Below are 17,658 nucleotides of genomic sequence, written 5' to 3'. Positions count from 1 at the left end.
ACGCTGGTTTAACCACAGCACAGTCGCTCCCCAGGACTGAGAGAAATGGTATTCATTAGAAAGCCTTTCTCTTTACCCATAAACTGGAACCATGTTTAAGGAAATTGGAAAAGTGAGAGAGCAGCATTGGTTTAATGGTCAGAATAAAAATAAAAAAGTCAATTTGTTCAATCCCTGTGCAGAATGAAACCAACAACCAGCAATTGTTATTTATCCCCATTAGGTATGAAGCATGTTGTGATTCTTATATACCTCTGAAGTATTTCGATATAAGTTATGTGTGCTGTTGCTATGCAAAAACGACGAGGCATAAGGGATAACCATTTAGTTGTGCAATACAAGTTATTGTCTAAACTGTCACACATTAATACACGTTTTGTTAACTTTGAATCATGCAGGATTGCAATGACTACAGGCACTACTCTAAATCATACTGTGAGGCAGATCATAAAACTCCCAGGCCAAGCCAGTGTGTGTGTGTGGTTGTGTCACAGGGTTGTGTACCCCTCCAGTGGAGACGAGGACAGTAAATGAGCCCTGGCTCCCAATAAGACAGTTTGTGGAAAATATAATTCTCTCACAATTATCGACTGTCAGCCCGGGAAGAGCAGGTAAACTGCGCAAATGTTGATTATGTCGTAACTGACAATTGCAAATGGCTCTGAATACAATTGAGAGACAAGAGTTTGGTCCAGGAAATTCAACACGGCTTATTTGCTGCTATCTATCGGCCGCCATGGAGAAAGATGTTGGACTGCTGTGAAATATTGCCTTTCCGTGTCTTCTCTCTCCAACTCAACCCTCTATTCCCTTTACCAGATGCTCAATGCGTTTTCTTCAACACGTTGGTGTAATTTCTTCTCCTTATGGTGTCTTAATGTAGCTGGTTGCTCTTCCGACCTTTGGATATGCTAACAACCGGACAACATGCAGACGTCATCATCCTGAGACAAGAGATAACCAGATGTTCACCAGCCAGTCTGGTATTTGTCCAAATCTGAATTAGATATTCATGGCCTGGTGTCTGTTGGTCGGGGCACTGCCTCAAGCCAAACAACACATACAGGTCTCCCATGTGCAGCAACGGACAATGCTAGCTGTATGCTTATGGTGGATTGCTTATTTGTTGCATATCATAGTGATAACGGGGCTAGTATTTAATGTGCTGACGTCTTTGAATAGGTAATGATGCGAGGGACACTTGCACTGTAAAGATTCACTCAAGTGTTTCTCTCGGGTCAGGTTGTAATATCCATTTGGTGTATGGAATACACAGATTGAATTATTCAGACTTTAGCTCCAGAGCGTACATTAACTTTGTCCCCTCCCGGGACTGGCGGGCTTATTTCAGGCTGGTGTGTGGAGGAAGTGATGAAACACCAGTGCTGTTCCCTTGGAATGAGTGGAAGATGAAGATGAGGGGTAGCTACGGATGTTGTTACAGCCGACCAATGAAAAACCACAACATGGCCAGTACAGTACAGGTTTATGTCCTGCACTTTACAGACAAAGCAGTCAGAGATCATCTCAGCACAGGTTATGGCCATTTCAATAGGACATTTTCTTCTTCATTTCATACATTTTGAAAGGCATCTTTGTTTGAGCAATATCTAGAGAATGTGAACTCATAACCTGATGTATAATTGTAACAGCGATTTATCATGTCCCTTCCTAGCTTTGAGCTGGTGAGCTCTCTGACGTGCTCTATATTCTTTACAATTTAATGCACATCTTCTCTCTGTGTGAAAATGGCAAAGCCGCCTACGGAAGCACTATCAGCCCTATCGGTTATGAACGTTCATTTGAACTTGAATGCGTTTCCTTGGAGGGAGCCGCTTTAAGGGCTTCTCTCTGGTCATGCGGGGGAGTGTTATACAGGCAGCAGCACAGTTGCATAACCGCAGAAGAGTGCGAGTGACGGACAGAGTGGGCCGCAGTGAATGCAGGTTAATAGAAGGCTAGTATGTACTGTATCGTGCTGTAATGTGTGCTCTGTGAGCGTCTCAAACCACGCTCTCAGTAATCCCTGCTATCCTTCATCGGTCATGAAGATTAATCCCAAGGCTGGAGAGGTTATCTGATGACTCTGATTGGATAAGTTCATATTTTTTGCACAATTGAATTGATGTCTTTTGATTGCTTGAGAAGATGAATGTGGCTAGCGGTATGCTGATCGTCATCAGCTGTTCAGAGACAGAGCACCAATGTTCCAAGTTTATGCTATTTCCGGATGAAGTTAGTATTTCATGCAGGACATGGTAGACTTTTGACCAGAGAATGGTCACTCTAAGTACACAGTTGTTGGTTATAAACTCCTCTCAATTATATACATTTAATGAGAGACTGGAATAGTTTCTCTTGTATGTGTTTCGAGTTGATGTGAGGTCATCATTTGTTCAGGAAAGAGATATCCCTCAACCCCACACACCAGTGCAATGTGGTTTAACACAGTGCAATACCTATGAATCCCATCAGCCACATGGATGTGTCCTTGTATAACCTTGCTGTGCGGAATCCACTGTGGATGGCAAAGTGTGGTAGCAACATACCATGCATCACTGTCGAGGCAACAGCCACATTCACAGCCAGGTCATCTATTTGTCCTGGAAAAACACAGTGGAAATGGTTTTCTCGTTTTTGCACGGCAAGCAGAAAATGCGGCGCATTTCCAGCCACAGTACCACACCTTGGGGGGGAAAGGTTCCCCAAGCCACAGCTGTAATGATATCAATACTGAACTGCAGTGTTCCCCTCTGTGGAAGCATGTGGGGGGGGGATGCAGACGCATAATGGAGATGCGTACGCGTAGGTACAGTAGGGATGGTTCCGTTGTATTGATCAGTGGAATGTTCTCTCACACGGCTTGTATTCTCATGTGCCTCAGTCCATTAGCCATTAGCCCATAGTCGATCCCAGCCATCACAGTACATAATAAAGACATTCATTATTAAAACCATGAATGATCCCCCCCCTCCGTTGTTTCCATTTGCTTGGTGTTTTCCAACCCCCAGTTTGGAGGGGTGCAGCTCTGTTTGAAACCCCTGTATGGAGAACAGTAGACTCAGACATACGCTCTTTCCTTAGGGTTGTTAGGACCTGCTTTTTATGTTGAGCCTCCTCTTCTTTTTAATAATCTTGGATATTTGACCAGTTCTGGACAGCCCTAGTTATTCTGGGATCAATCCACTGACCTCTCAGAATCGACTATCATTCTGCCAAGGCTGAGGAGAGATGTACGAGTGTCCTCTCAGCTTCAGCCTCATGTCAGCAATTCCATTGTGCGTCCATCCTGCTGCTGCCCGCACCACTCCTCCTCATTTGCATGCCGTCATACCTTTTAAAGAGCACACTTACGCACATTTAGAGTGTGATAGTGGCCCATTTGTGATGATGCTAGGTCAGAGAGGCGCATTAAGAGAACATTTCCTTTATGTACTACATCGCCGTCCGCCACAGACGACTGCCGTTACTTAACCTCTATCCCAACTCACACATGGTTTTTGCCTGCCCTCCTTCTTTGAAGACACTATTATCAAAGATAACATTAGAAACATGTCTGTCTGTAAAATCCAGCTGAATTGTAAATGCAACAGAAATAGATAGGTTGCGTTGGAGCGAAATGTACAGCATTTCGAGAGACTCCACACAGCATTCTTGTTGTCGGATGGTTGTGAAGAAACCTTGTTTAGACCGGGTCGAAAACATCATCAGAGACATGGAAACTGCATACAGAGACAAAATGAACCCGCGCGCCTTAGACTTGTCCAGATGGACGCGTGTCTGGATGGGAAAGCAAACGGTATGAAGTGAACTGCTTTGGCATTCATCCATCCTTCAAGAGGCCCAGCTTGGGACATCTTTGAGAAACGAGTCCAATCAATCAGTGTCAATTAGAGGAGCGTTCAAAGTAAAGAAAGCCACATCCTGGGTATCAGATGCTCGCTCCGCACGTAACAGCAGGAAACACAATTACTCTGCACAGCTTCCTAAAGCACCCAGGGTCTGTGAGGGGTAGACGGAGGCATATGAAAGGCTTTGGCTACAACGTGTCTGCCTCTCACTGGTAGCTAGCTACCCCTCCTGAAGAGAGAGGGTTCTACAGCGTGGTAGAGGAGCTCTCCACTGGAACAACTCTGTTTCATGTCTTTCATGTCCAGCCCAAATCCCTTTCAGTTATGGACACAGCAGTTATGGAATGCCATCATACCTGCAGGGGTCTTCAAAGCCAGTGTGTATTTGTGGAGCGCGTCTCTTGCAGCTCTCCTTTTGCCCCATCTCTCTCTGTTGGGGGGCCACAGTAACCGCCAAATAAGCTCTCCCCGTATTGATTGCATTGAGTGTTCATCTACGTGGACTCATACTGGGCTGCTCCACCTCCAGTCTCTGTTCAGATGGCTTTCTAACAGCTGAGCCCAAATCAGCCTGTGGGATGGGGGAGTATAATCACATTTGACTCGCTGTGTGGATTGTAGCAGGTTTCAGATCATTCCCAACACAGCACTTTAACTGTGCTCTATATGTGATGCAGAATTAGCATACCATCCGTGCTGGCATCTGTAACAGAGAAAATGAGCACCATTTCAGACAGAATCCTACTGAGATGAGAGGCTCAATTACTGTTTCTCTCTCTTCCATTTTAACTAGGATAATAATTAGAAAATGTCATGAAAGTCATCTGTGAATTTTGACATTTTAAATTAATTACGGAATTATCTGTGAATTTAGGTATTCGAGGAATGTACATTTGTTCAGTATAATTCTGGGATTCTGTGCATTATGGTGTTTTTCCATTGCCCATATTGGAAGAAAAAAAAAAGATTGCTCTTCAAGGGAGTTTAGGTAGATCAAATTGTATTTTACATTTCTGTTGATTTACATATTACTTTAATCTGTTTATGCATTTGAAGCCAGGAAAAAAAAACAAAGCTCAAATGTACCCTAAGGCGCTTGTAATTGTGTGGAATGAGCACACCTGGGTTAACTCTCTCTGGGTTGTCTGCATGGTGACTGAAATATAGGCTTACAGGCAGACTATTGCAAAGGACAAACCTGGCCTTGCATCAGTTCTCCCTTTTCATAGCACATCCGACACAATGATTCATATTTTGTGAATTTCATTTTGAGAAAATACATGTGGTTGAAAATGTTTACTTTATGTTTTCCCTGTGGTCCCTGGAACTGTAAACGGTTGGTAACCAGATTTTGAAAATTGCACTTTCTTCAACGGCCCACCAGTGTCATTAGCTGTGGGCAGCAGTAGCCCAGTGATGATGCATGACTCATTCATTACTCATTATCAACCCACACTCACTCCGACTCTTCCTACACAAGCTCTCCTGCTTTGGATCTTAGAGGGGGGTTGTGGGGGCGGGGAAACGGCAATGATAAAGCGTGAGCAGGCTCCTGCCTCGCTCTGATTGGCCAGTGTGATCCATCTAATCCGTTGTGACTGGGTCCTTCCCCCGTCCTCTTCCCCCTCACTCTGGTAGTGCTGGCAGCATCCATCCACAGTACACACACTGTGCTGTCTGTGTTCCAGAGAGAATATATCAGCTCTACACAGGGAGGAGAGGATTAACTCAACATCAGCTCATCTGCATATTCCCAGGGAACACATAAGCACCCAAGGCTTCTTCTCTTCTCTATCCAACTCCAGCCATCACAGGACCTGACACTCATCGTTGGAGCACCGTTCATCCCAACTCTCTCTGCTGTGAGAGGATTTAAAGGAGGACACGTCTTTCTGCTTTTTGGATTTTGCCATTTTTGTGTTTCTTCGCTAAGTTTAGGCTTGTCAAATTGGAGCAATGCAATTCACATGACATAGTTTAGACTAGTTCTAAGCATCCCGTTTTTTCTTTTATTCTTCTCCAGAGGACCTCTGACTTTTTTTGACTGCTCTATAGGGCTTGCTGCTTGTTCATCTGATTTGGTCAACCTGAGTGTCAGAATGCCATCCAGGGAGTCTTACGAGGTCCGGAAGGGAGAGAAGTCTTTGGTGCACAAGGCAAAGCAGGAGGCCAACCAGCAGGACATACTGGCTGCTGCTCTGGGGATGAGGATCTCAGGGCCCCAGAAACCTCCAGCCACTATCTGGCAGCCTCTCAAACTGTTTGCCTATTCACAGCTCACCTCGCTGGTCCGCAAAGCCGCACTGAAGGATAACAGCCTGCCGCCCAAGTACGAGAAAGTCCACAACTTCAAGGTGAGACAACAAATTGCCACAGGAAGAGCAGTTGCATCTCTTCGTCATGCCGTTCCACTGTAAAATATTGCTTCTATTTTAGCATGTTGTGGACAGGTGGCGTTTTTTTTGTATTAGGTTCCTATACTGGCAGTTGGCCACCAGAATGTCTGTTCAGGGGGTTATGGGGTGAGAGAAAGCATGAGCGAATAGGGCTGTGTTGGGTCTTTCCACTGAGCCTTTTTCTAAAGGAAATCTGTTGGGCGGTCTGTGGTCCACTGTTGTTGGTTTGAGTACCAGATGGGGAGATTAGGCGATGAAGGGGGGAAACAGTGGATGAGTGCTATTCCCATTAGGCTCCAGTCATCAGACTTGCTCTGGTCTGCTCTGCTCTGCCTGTTTGGGTAAGTAAGTTAATGAAGTGGGGAGCTGGGGCAGAAACATTCCCTCAAAGGCTCTAGGACTGATGACACTCACAGGACTCATTCTTCTTGCTCCCCTCCTTCCTTATTTATGTATGTATTACTATGCCAGCCAGTCCATGCTGAATGCTCCATTTTGCCATTTTAAGGGTCTGTCACACATTTAGCTCAAATGTTTCAAGCGGGAAGCAATCTGGGCTGATGTGGTTAGTGTGTAATAGTTAATGACAAAGCATGTTAATTCCTAATGATCCTGAACCTTGTACACGCTAACCTGTACAGCCAAGATATCTCTTTGAAGAAATTGATGACAAAGTATGATGAAAAAAAATGTAAATGTGAGAAAAAAAATCACTGAATAGCCAGAGACAACAACTGGTGCTAAATTGTATGAATGAATTGAAATTTTCATTGTTCCTACGTAAAGAGCGACTGCCTTTCAAAAGCAACGAATCTCTTTGACAATGTGACATCAATATGAGTCAGAAACAGTTATTTTAGTGTCAAGAAATTGACTACAAAGTGTAAATAGGATCATTTTGGTCACAAAGTCTTGTTTAAAACAGAGTTTATAGCATAATGTAACAACAGATAAATGACAGTTGGCTTTGATTTGACAATGTCCATTTTCCCACCAACATGGGGTGAACAGCTGCGGTGATTGCTCTCTGTCCAATAGCAAAGACAGTGAGACAGACCTGCCCAGCAGCCCGACTCAACAAATTGCACAACTAAAACACCCTCCGCAACAACAACAAAAAACGTCAAAATAAAATGCCACATGGGTCATTTTCAAAGGGATTTGTTGATTTTTAAAGACAGCATATTTTTCTGTGAGGCCATGAATCACAAAATATATTCTAACCTTCCTGCCAGTAGTATAGTCTGATGAACTCACAATTCATCAGACTTGATACCATTTTACTGTGATGAATTGTTTTACTGCTAATCCTCTCATGCTGTCCCTGATCCCATAATGAGTTAACACACAGTATTGGTGATGACCCTAGTATTTCACACCTCACATAAAAGGGCCATTATTCCCATTGTAGTGTAGGAAAACACCTCACAGGGAGCCTGCTCTGCCTCCTCCCAATAGGTCTGGATCAGGCACCCCTGATTGGCTGAGCTGTTGTTATGTTACCTGGCGGAGAGAGAGCTCCCTTCCTTGCCCTTGCTTGAGCAACCCGTTGCCGTAGCACATTTCCATGACAACATGCCCCCCTCACACTGGCACGGCGTCAACAGTGCCCACCCATCCTCCCCGCTCTCCACCACCACCCCTATTCAGCCTGGCCACTCATTAACAGTTTGAGTAGATTAGGCATCCTGTCAGATTTGACTGGGCTCTAAACGCCCCTCATCTCCAACACACACACAATCTGGCTAGTTTAAGACGCCAGCATTGTAGTGTCTCCAGGGCAACCTGGGGAAGGTGTGGTACCCATGTGGTACATAACTGCAGCATCTGACAACCATCCTCTCTCTTTGTCTCTCTTTCTATCCTCTAGGTCCACACGTTCCGGGGACCTCACTGGTGTGAATACTGTGCCAACTTCATGTGGGGGCTGACGGCTCAGGGAGTCAAATGTGCAGGTACGTACTGTACTGTTCTTTACAATAGACAAGCCACTGTACAGCTGCTGCTGGTTTTACTTAACACCATGCTGTTCTTTATCTATGTAAAGGACTTTGATGTTTTTCTCACCCCAGTACGTGGGTAACCTGGTTTGTAATGTGAGCGTAAGTGGGGGTCATATTGCGTCCCTTTATCTAAACTCCCGCCAATATTTGGGGAACAGATTAGAGGAGTTGGGCAACGGAGTAAAATGAGGACTCAATATTGAGGATTTACTGTAATAGGTACTTCTCACTCTACATGAATGCCTTGCTATAACAGAAAATGATGTGTTCCTGTACGAATGAATGAGAGGTCCAGTTGGTGAGTTTTGCTAATGGCGTTACTCTGCCACTGTTCAAATGACAAGCTTTAATGCGATTGTTTTATACTGATGCAGCTCCCATATTCCCACATAATGGACAAAGCAATTGTTCTCCACTCGACGGCAGACGTATATGCACTCTATATGCACTCTATGTGCACTCTATATGCAATCTATATATTGATCAGCCCATTATCATAATGCACAGTGGCGTCCAGACTCAGACTGGCTTCCTCTCTCTGTGCTCCAGTTGCAGCAGAAGTGGGGGGTTGAGAATGCCTCTGTGGATTCATGCTGAAATTCTCCCTTGATGGTCTCGGGAATAGATTCCCATTTTTAAACACGCATACACCTATGCCTATCTATCCAATCAGGGCAGATGTTACTAGTTGAATGATTTTGCTGCACTGTGAGCAATTAACGATCTGATATTGTGAAGCAGCACATTTACATTGAATGTACAGTATGGTCATGAAATTATTTTGTCCCCATCTAAGGGCTAATTTTTCAATTGACTTAAGGTTTTGAAAATTTTTTGCAGCATCTTTATCACAGGATATTAGGCGGTTTCATGATGCCTGGATAACAACAACAGAAAATGCAGCATAAGTGGGGCACCCATGAATGCAGCATGCAAAAGGCTTGCATGAGATCACATTGCTGCAGTGCTTTGCACGCTTTGCGATATTATTGATCTCTAGAAATGATGAACTAATTCGCTTGAGAGCAAAACTAGTGCACTGCAATTTCAGGTATTGTTATTTAGGCACATCGAACTGCAGATAGTGTTCTCGTGGTTTTCTATAAAGCAGTAGTTTTCCGGTGTTCATCATTCCCGAATAAGGCCGTAACGTAGACTGATGTCTGTATTTAATGTATTATTAATGGGACAAAGTGACCTACACTTATATCTGTGGGAGCCGCGGCATGAATAATTGATGCGTTGCTTTAGAAAGCCGCTGACAATCGGAGGAAACGTGTACATGTATTTTTTCCATTCCTTTAGACTAACGCCATGGCGACCAGAATCTAGGACAGTGAAGTCTTATGCGATGTTTGAATTTGCGTTCCAAAAACGCCCTCCCCCTTTCTTTCTGTATGTGTGAAGTGTTTTTGGGCGAGCACCAGGAAGTCAGCCCCTGCCAGTGCTTGTTGTGCCACATTTCCTCATCAGAGGACGCCCCCCCCAGCCTCATACCATCATGCCCGTGAAGAAAAACAAAGCTGGCATGTCTCTTTAATGAGGAGTGGGGCTCTGAGCGCTGGGAAGGAGCTCCATTTCCACCCGCATTAAAATTCAGCAACCAGAACCAGAAAGCTAGGTCACACAGCCTAGCTAGCACAGTCTCTATTCATCCCCATTCTACGTGTGGTGGAAAACAACATAGAATAACTAGCAACAGAACCATGTGTTTGTCTATATGCTGCTGCCATTAGAGATGGTAAAATAGAGAAGCATTGGAGAGCTCAGGCACAGTAAAGGTTAGACAACATGATGATGTGTTGATTGGCCACCAGTGGGACCAGCCCCTCACCCCACTCCAGTGTCAGACCCTTTTAGCCAAATCAGGGCAGAGCTCATCCTCCGTGGAGGGTATTCTCCTCGCCATGGCGATAGAGCTGACAGTGCAGTAAAGCAGTGTCTGTCTGCAGGCTCCCTCTGGGCTTTCCCACCCCACCTGGAACCCAGGGGCCACCTGTGTGTGTGTGTGTGTGTGTGTGTGTGTGTGTGTGTGTGTGTGTGTGTGTGTGTGTGTGTGTGTGTGTGTGTGTGTGTGTGTGTGTGTGTGTGTGTGTGTGTGTGTGTGTGTGTGTGTGTGTGTGTGTGTGTGTGTGTGTGTGTGTGTGTGTGTGTGTGTGTGTGTGTGTCTGGTGGGAGGCAGCCCTCTATTACGCTGCCTGTCTCACACCCTTAATAGAATCATCTCTTAAAGGTAATTACGTCAATGCATCAATACATATGAGTAAAGCCTGCGGAAATTTCTCTGGGGCCAATTTTAATCAAAATATGTGTAGCTATTTCTCTACATCATAGTCTTTTTGTGCCTTTAAAAAAAAATGTGTGATTTGATATTTGGGGAGCAACAATGATGACATATTTCCTCTGAAACATCATGTAGTCATAGAAAAAAACCTCAGTGAACAAAATGCTTTTTTCGAGATGTAGTTGGAATACTATAATGCACCATTTTTTTGTCAAAAGTTCCTCTTCCAAACTGGGAGAAGGCAGAGAACTGCTTAAAGCTTGAAGGAGCTGGCCCATTTAAGTCTAGGAAACTAGGTCTAGTGTAGCCCGCAGCGGCTGAATCGCTGCCTGCACGGCCATTGTGTGCGAGCCCAGATTCTGGAGGAGAATGGAGCGTGCAGGCCTGAGTCTCCCTCCTCCAGGCCACATTGTTTTCAGTGCGCCTCTAATTCCCTCTAAAAGCCTCTTTTACAAAGCGAAGAAGGAGTCGTTGTGTCGGCTCTCTGCTGTGCTCCCTGCAAGGTGAAACCTGTTCTGAATCTGATGCAGGCAGCTGCGCCTCAGGCCCCACTCACTAGCACCGAAGACAAAAGCACTGGGGATGATCATTGAAACTACATATTCACTGCTTAGAAGAACACAAATAAGGTTCATGTTGTGCTACAAATCTCTGTGACAAAATACGTCTAGGAGGTTTGGGTCATTTTTATTTTTTATTTTTTTGTGCAGATTAAAAACAAACCAAGCCACATAGTAGAATCCAGAATAAATTTTGTAGATGTAAGATCAACCTTTGTTGAATTTGTTACGAATGACTTTGATGCATGACTGGCACGCCGTCTGGATGAGGGGTAGTTTGTGGACCTGTGTTCCATTCCAGTGCTCAAGGTGACTCCAATAACACCCCTGGCAGCTGACCAAAGGGGGAAGTCATCAGCCAGGACCGAATTCTCCAGTGGTCCAATGACATTCTGACTCCAAATATTGATCAAGAGCATTTAGGCCTTAGCGAGCAAAAACAAAACCAAGCCAGTCGACAAAAATGAAATGAACAATCTGGGGGATGCAGACTATTCATGGTACACTTCAATGTTAATTCTGGTCTTATTTTTTCCTCTGGAGGATGTCATTGGAAGATATCATTGGAATGATATTATTGGAACATATCATTAGAAGACATCCCTCTTAGGTTGTCCATTCTGACTCTCCTCTTCCTCTTTTCTTTCAGATTGTGGCCTGAATGTCCACAAGCAGTGCTCCACTATGGTACCCTGCAACTGCGTGCCAGACCTGAAACACATCAAGAAAGTCTACAGCTGTGAGCTAACAACCCTGGTGAAAGCTCACAACACCAAGCGGCCCATGGTGGTGGACATGTGCATACAGGAGATTGAATCGAGAGGTGAGAAGACGATAGATAGCCATGGCCCTATGACATGTGCATACAGGAGATTGAATGGAGAGGTGAGAAGACGATAGATAGCCATGGCCCTATGACATGTGCATACAGGAGATTGAATGGAGAGGTGAGAAGACGATAGATAGCCATGGCCCTATTGAAATAGTTGGAAATCCCACCCTTCTTGGAAATCGCGCTCCCTCTTTCCCTTACAGGAATGTTATATTTTGTGTGTTTCAGTAATGGATGGATGCATTTTTCAATCACCACATGTACACACACCCAATTAAGTGCAGGTAACAGGAAGGATGGATGATTCTAATGTTGGTCCTTTCTATTCATTTGATGTGGAGAGCCGATGGGAGGCCTGGCAATTGTACACAATGGAGGATTGTGTGGTGTTGCTGCTGCTGGTGTTTCAGTTGATTGCGTTCCAGTTGAATCACTCAACGATGGAGAAGCCTCATTTCTACCCCATTGTATAGCCCGGTATTCTACGTCTGTAACTCATGCTATATTTGATTGATGTTTTTATTTACATTTTATTCAATAACACAGAAAACTATTTGCATCTGCCCATGTTATTCCCTGTGTGCTATTGTAGATCTTTTTCATTTCTCATCCATATGGAAGAGCTTAATGACATTTTCTGTTGCCCAAGGTCACCGCTGAAGGTGAATTTGGCCGTATTTATTCTGCTCTTGAGTTGAATCCGTGTTGGATGCCCACTCCAGTCCTATGTTATGTTGTGTAAATGCAGCGTTCGTCATTAAACGTCTCTATCCCTCTGTCATAGGGCTGAAGTCTGAAGGGCTCTACAGAATATCTGGATTCAGCGATTCAGTCGAAGATGTCAAGTCGACATTTGACAGAGGTATGTCTTCTTTTGACATCCGTTGGTTCTGTCCGGGTGTTAACAACCCCCTCGGGTGCCTCTCGCGGCATGCTTATCGGTTCTTAGCGCCTCCGTGTGTGCTCAATGTGATGGTTTTAGGTCATGTTTGAGTTCAATGTTGTCACTCCGATGTGTTTATAGAGGTAGTATTAATGGGAAGGTGACACATTTGAGGAGGGATTAGTCTCCATCTGGGAGAGCACGGCTTGTCCTGACGCGGTCCAGTCACAGGATGTATAGCCAGGGGCCAGGGGCCAGGGGCCAGGGGCCAGGGGCCAGGGGCCAGGGGCCAGGGGCCAGGGCCAGGGCCAGGGGCCAGCTCTGGGGATGGCAAATCATGCGACGAGTCCAACAACCGTAGCTGACCGAAATGTAATTTACCGTAGAAATGTCATTTACCTCCAACTTCATTTGCCTATCACAATTAAAGAGGCAGTTAGAAATCGTCTGCCTCATTCTCTGCCCAGTACAGTGTGAGTTTAGAGATGGACAGGGGGAACCCTGAAGCCATGGGTTAAATCCTAGCTAGACCCGTGTGTGGGAGATCACACATGACAGAGTGTCATTCCAACTCACAACACTGTGATATGTAGACCCTCGGCAGAATTAGGCCATGGCCTGCTCTGGATGTAGAACCGAGGGGAAAGTAGAACAGGCCAGGCCAGGCCAGTCAAAACAGAGAAGTAGCCTAGATTTCATCCCCCACAGTGACACAAACCCTTTATTCTTCACTTCGCACTACGCACGCCATGCTGCTTGAACTCAATGTCCTTGAGTTCAATCAGCAAGACAATCGTAACAGGGCCTTGTGCACATCCAACCAGTCCTTTCCTCGTGTCTAACAGTGTGTTATATCTCTTCACAGATGGTGAGAAGACAGACATCTCTGCCAATGCCTATGAAGATATCAACATCATCACGGGTGCACTTAAACTGTACCTCAGAGATTTACCCATTCCTGTCATCTCCTACGACGCCTACCCCAGGTTCATCGAGACTGCAAGTGAGTCCCGACCTAAGCAGCTTTTTCCTCTCCTCTGCCAGTTAAAACGATGCATAATTGTTTCAGTCACGCACCAGCACCATGCAAGAAGAAATGCCATTGGTGTGCGTTTTCCTATCTGTGGTTGAGTCATGTAAACCCCTCAACATTCAAGCCCTGACGCATGACGGAAGTGTTCAGGGAACATTTATCCTGCTCTTCCTTTAGCTTCTTGAGTTCTCAAAGACGATTCTGCAAAATAGAGACATTTTCAAGTGTATATTGCTGTGCTTTACCGCATTTCCACTGTTTGTGTGTTGCTATTTCATGAAGTCCACATAAAATAAGCATCAGATCCTCCTTTACGTTTGAAGTTCTTATGGTTCCATTTTAGAAAATGACGATTGATTGGTAGTCAGTTATATGGAGTTCAACAGCAGCTCATCTTGACTGTACTCTGATCGTTCATGCTAGTGTATAGTTCCAGTGAGAACCATTGAGCACGGATGTTTAGAGGTTCTGAGAGCCTGTCTTGTGGCCGCTCTGCTTTCACCTCATTCCTCTGTTTGCTTCTCAGAGCTGGAAGACCCAGAGAAGCGGCTAAAGGCCTTCCGTGAGGCTCTGGAACTGCTGCCAGCAGCACACAGTGAAACCCTGAGGTACCTCATGGCCCATTTAAAGAGGTGAGTTTCTCAACAAAACGATTCGCTGCCCTGGTGATATGTAACATCCTGTTTGTGTAACTGAGACATGGTTGTAATTGAATGCTCAGATGTTCATTTTCAATGTGTTTTCAACACACAGCTGTTAATTGTCTGTCCTTGATGTGTCTCTACTTCAGGGTAACGTTGAATGAGAAGGACAACCTGATGAATGCGGAGAACCTGGGCATTATTTTTGGGCCCACTCTCCTGCGTGCCCCCAACCTGGACGCCATGACGGCACTCAACGACATCCGCTACCAACCGCAGGTGGTGGAGTTCCTCATCAAAAATGAAGACATCCTCTTCTGAAAACAGACACATCCACCCTGCTAAGATAAGGAAGACATCCTCTTCTGAAAACAGACACATCCACCCTGCTAAGATAAGGAAGACATTCTCTTCTGAAAAACAGACACATCCACCCTGCTAAGATAAGGAAGACATCCTCTTCTGAAAACAGACACATCCACCCTGCTAAGATAAGGAAGACATTCTCTTCTGAAAAACAGACACATCCACCCTGCTAAGATAAGGAAGACATCCTCTTCTGAAAACAGACACATCCACCCTGCTAAGATAAGGAAGACATTCTCTTCTGAAAAACAGACACATCCACCCTGCTAAGATAAGGAAGACATCCTCTTCTGAAAACAGACACACCCATCCTGCTAAGATAAGGAAGACATCCTCTTCTGAAAACAGACACACCCATCCTGCTAAGATAAGGAAGACATTCTCTTCTGAAAAACAGACACATCCATTCTGCTAAGATAAGGAAGGAAAGAGACAGATTTTTTGTAAAACAGCTTGATGCTGGCTAAACACTTTTTTTGTGCAAAGACTTGAAGGAACTTTTCTATTGCATTTGTATTACATATGAATGTTTGTAATTACATTTGTGATACATCCGTTTCCACTCTCAGTTAAGCAGTCCTGAACCTTACTTTCTCTTCCCCTGTAATGGGTGTGGATGGTGATGTACCTTAAACTTTGCATGTCTGTCTCCCCATTTTTGTCGGGGCTTGTGTAGAACACTGATGGACCAGACTTGGCCGTGTCTTTATTTTGTGTAGCTTTGTAGCGGTAAACTCGCATGCGATAAATATTGTGAAACGTTAACCAGGTTTCCATCCAACTTTTTAATGCGTGTAACGTACATGTGGGATAAAACATTTAATGACAGGCCTGATGGAAACAGATCTTTGTCGGTAAACTTGCCAAATGTCAACAAAACAAAATACGCTAGACAAGGTGGGACCTTTTCGTGTCGGTAAAATTAATGACGTGAGAAATGTTGGTGGAAAGAATTTTATGTGCAAATATTGATATAATAACCATTATATCGAAGTAAACTTGGAGTGGTTGTGTGGTCCTCCCACTAAAGTTGTGTGGTCCTCCCACTAAAGTTGTGTGGTCCTCCCACTATGACTCATAGGGAAAGCATGCAGGTATCTTTATGTGCAATACATCATCACACACAGACTTTTATCCACAAGTCAATTTGATGGAAAAACATCTCTGGTGGGAAAATGCTCATATTGTTTTTATACGTATTTTAGCATATTCACATGAAAATCTGTCACCAGTTGGATGGAAACCTAGCTATAGATACTCTGCTATTATTTGTTTGTAAATTTACAGTATCTCCTGTCCGGTTGCCCAATGGGCAATTGTTTTTGTGAAGCATTGTATACCTGGATGTGAAATAGACTACTGTATCTTCTCTGAACCTTTGTAAATATCTTTGACTGATTCGGTCTTTTTTTGCCTTTTCAGCTGTTTTAGAAGTATTTTTTAGGGGAAATGCAAAGCCTCTTTCAATCAGAAAACAATCAGTGTACCTTTAAATGTTCTGTTACATTTGCCTGACAGTCAAAACTGTGTTGCATTCAAACTGTTACCTTTGTGCATTTAATTGCATTTGTTTGTTCTTCTTAAAAATATTTTTGTACTTAATTTGCGCATGTAAATTATAATTTATTAAACCTTGCTTGCTGAAAATGAACCTGTTTGCTCTGAGTCACCTAAATTGTTCCAGTAACAACGAAGCCAATGAATAAGCATTTCGTGCCATGTGTGTTCATTTTAGAATATGGTAAATGTGTCCAGAACACCAGTCATTGAGGTACATGGCATGCTACATTTGCGTGTACATGCAAAATGACCTTGACAAAAGGGGCTGCTCCTCTCAATCTGCATATTAAGAGTGACAGGCAGTGCTATAGACGGCCCAGGGACCACGTGACCATATGCAGCATCCCCTCCAACTAGGCGTCAATCACACTGATTCGCTCTGGGATTAACACAAAACCCACAATACCTTTAGGCACGGCCCTGTCTGCATTCAGGAGATTTTTAATTGCTGGATACATATGCAAACATTGTCCCTTGGGGTTTATGCATTTTATGATTTTATGTTTAATTAACCCATGAGCAATTTCTTTCCGCACAATTTCCAAAAACCTGTCATGCCTTATCTTCTTCACTTGCGGCTCATTATAAGATCAAACTCTACCCTTGCATGTAAACTGGCAGTGAACAAAAACGGTTGTTATTTTGGTTCATGTTCTGATTGAGTTTCAGACACCTTCCACTGGAGGTCCTTACTGGGCAGTGTTTACTGGCGGAGAACCACAGCCATCCTGAATGACAGCAGCTGGCCTCTCCTAATTGAATGTGAAATCCCATGAAATGCTCTGCCATTGTTCTCAGCAGTAACTGTGGAAACACTACGTTTTTAGGTTGGATTATTAAAAGCCATCAAATCTGACCTGGCTGCCCCAATCTTTTCTGTGTTTAACACCTCATACACCCATTTTGTCCTCAGCCTTTTGTGGCTTCATGCTCTAGTATGGTTTATACCTGTTCAGGAATTCTTGACATTTTTATCACTGGGCTTTATCGTTTACATTAGGTTGAATTAATGGTGAATGAATTCCTATCTAGTTTTGGTTGATTGGTCAATAAAAGTGTCATTTATTCGAATTCATACAGCTTTTTCAACTATTTATTATAAATCCATCGCAATTGGCTGCAGCCGATAGACCAAGAAACTCGTCTAAACGTTCAGACTACTGCTGTGATAATGTCATGACAGACCTCTCTTCATGCACATCAAATAATATTTGCTACAATTACCATGGGATGGCTGATTCATACTCAC

General features: G+C 44.1%; 1 protein-coding gene across 1 annotated transcript; it reads left to right on the top strand.

Annotated features, from left to right (window-relative positions):
* The first annotated feature begins 5,496 nt into the window (after positions 1–5,496).
* On the top strand, positions 5,497–16,500 carry LOC124018416 (N-chimaerin-like). The gene is made up of 7 exons (XM_046333762.1): positions 5,497–6,205; positions 8,118–8,202; positions 11,744–11,917; positions 12,711–12,788; positions 13,675–13,812; positions 14,369–14,474; positions 14,633–16,500. Exons 1-7 carry the CDS (start codon positions 5,951–5,953, stop codon positions 14,802–14,804), a joined length of 1,008 nt encoding a protein of 335 aa, XP_046189718.1. The 5' UTR covers positions 5,497–5,950; the 3' UTR covers positions 14,805–16,500.
* The last annotated feature ends 1,158 nt before the right edge of the window (positions 16,501–17,658 follow it).

This window comes from Oncorhynchus gorbuscha, linkage group LG01, assembly GCF_021184085.1.
Source record: "Oncorhynchus gorbuscha isolate QuinsamMale2020 ecotype Even-year linkage group LG01, OgorEven_v1.0, whole genome shotgun sequence".
In the NCBI taxonomy this organism is placed as follows: Eukaryota; Metazoa; Chordata; class Actinopteri; order Salmoniformes; family Salmonidae; genus Oncorhynchus; species Oncorhynchus gorbuscha.
The sequence above is the reverse complement of the archived record's forward strand: the minus strand, read 5'-3'. Positions and strand labels throughout refer to the sequence as shown.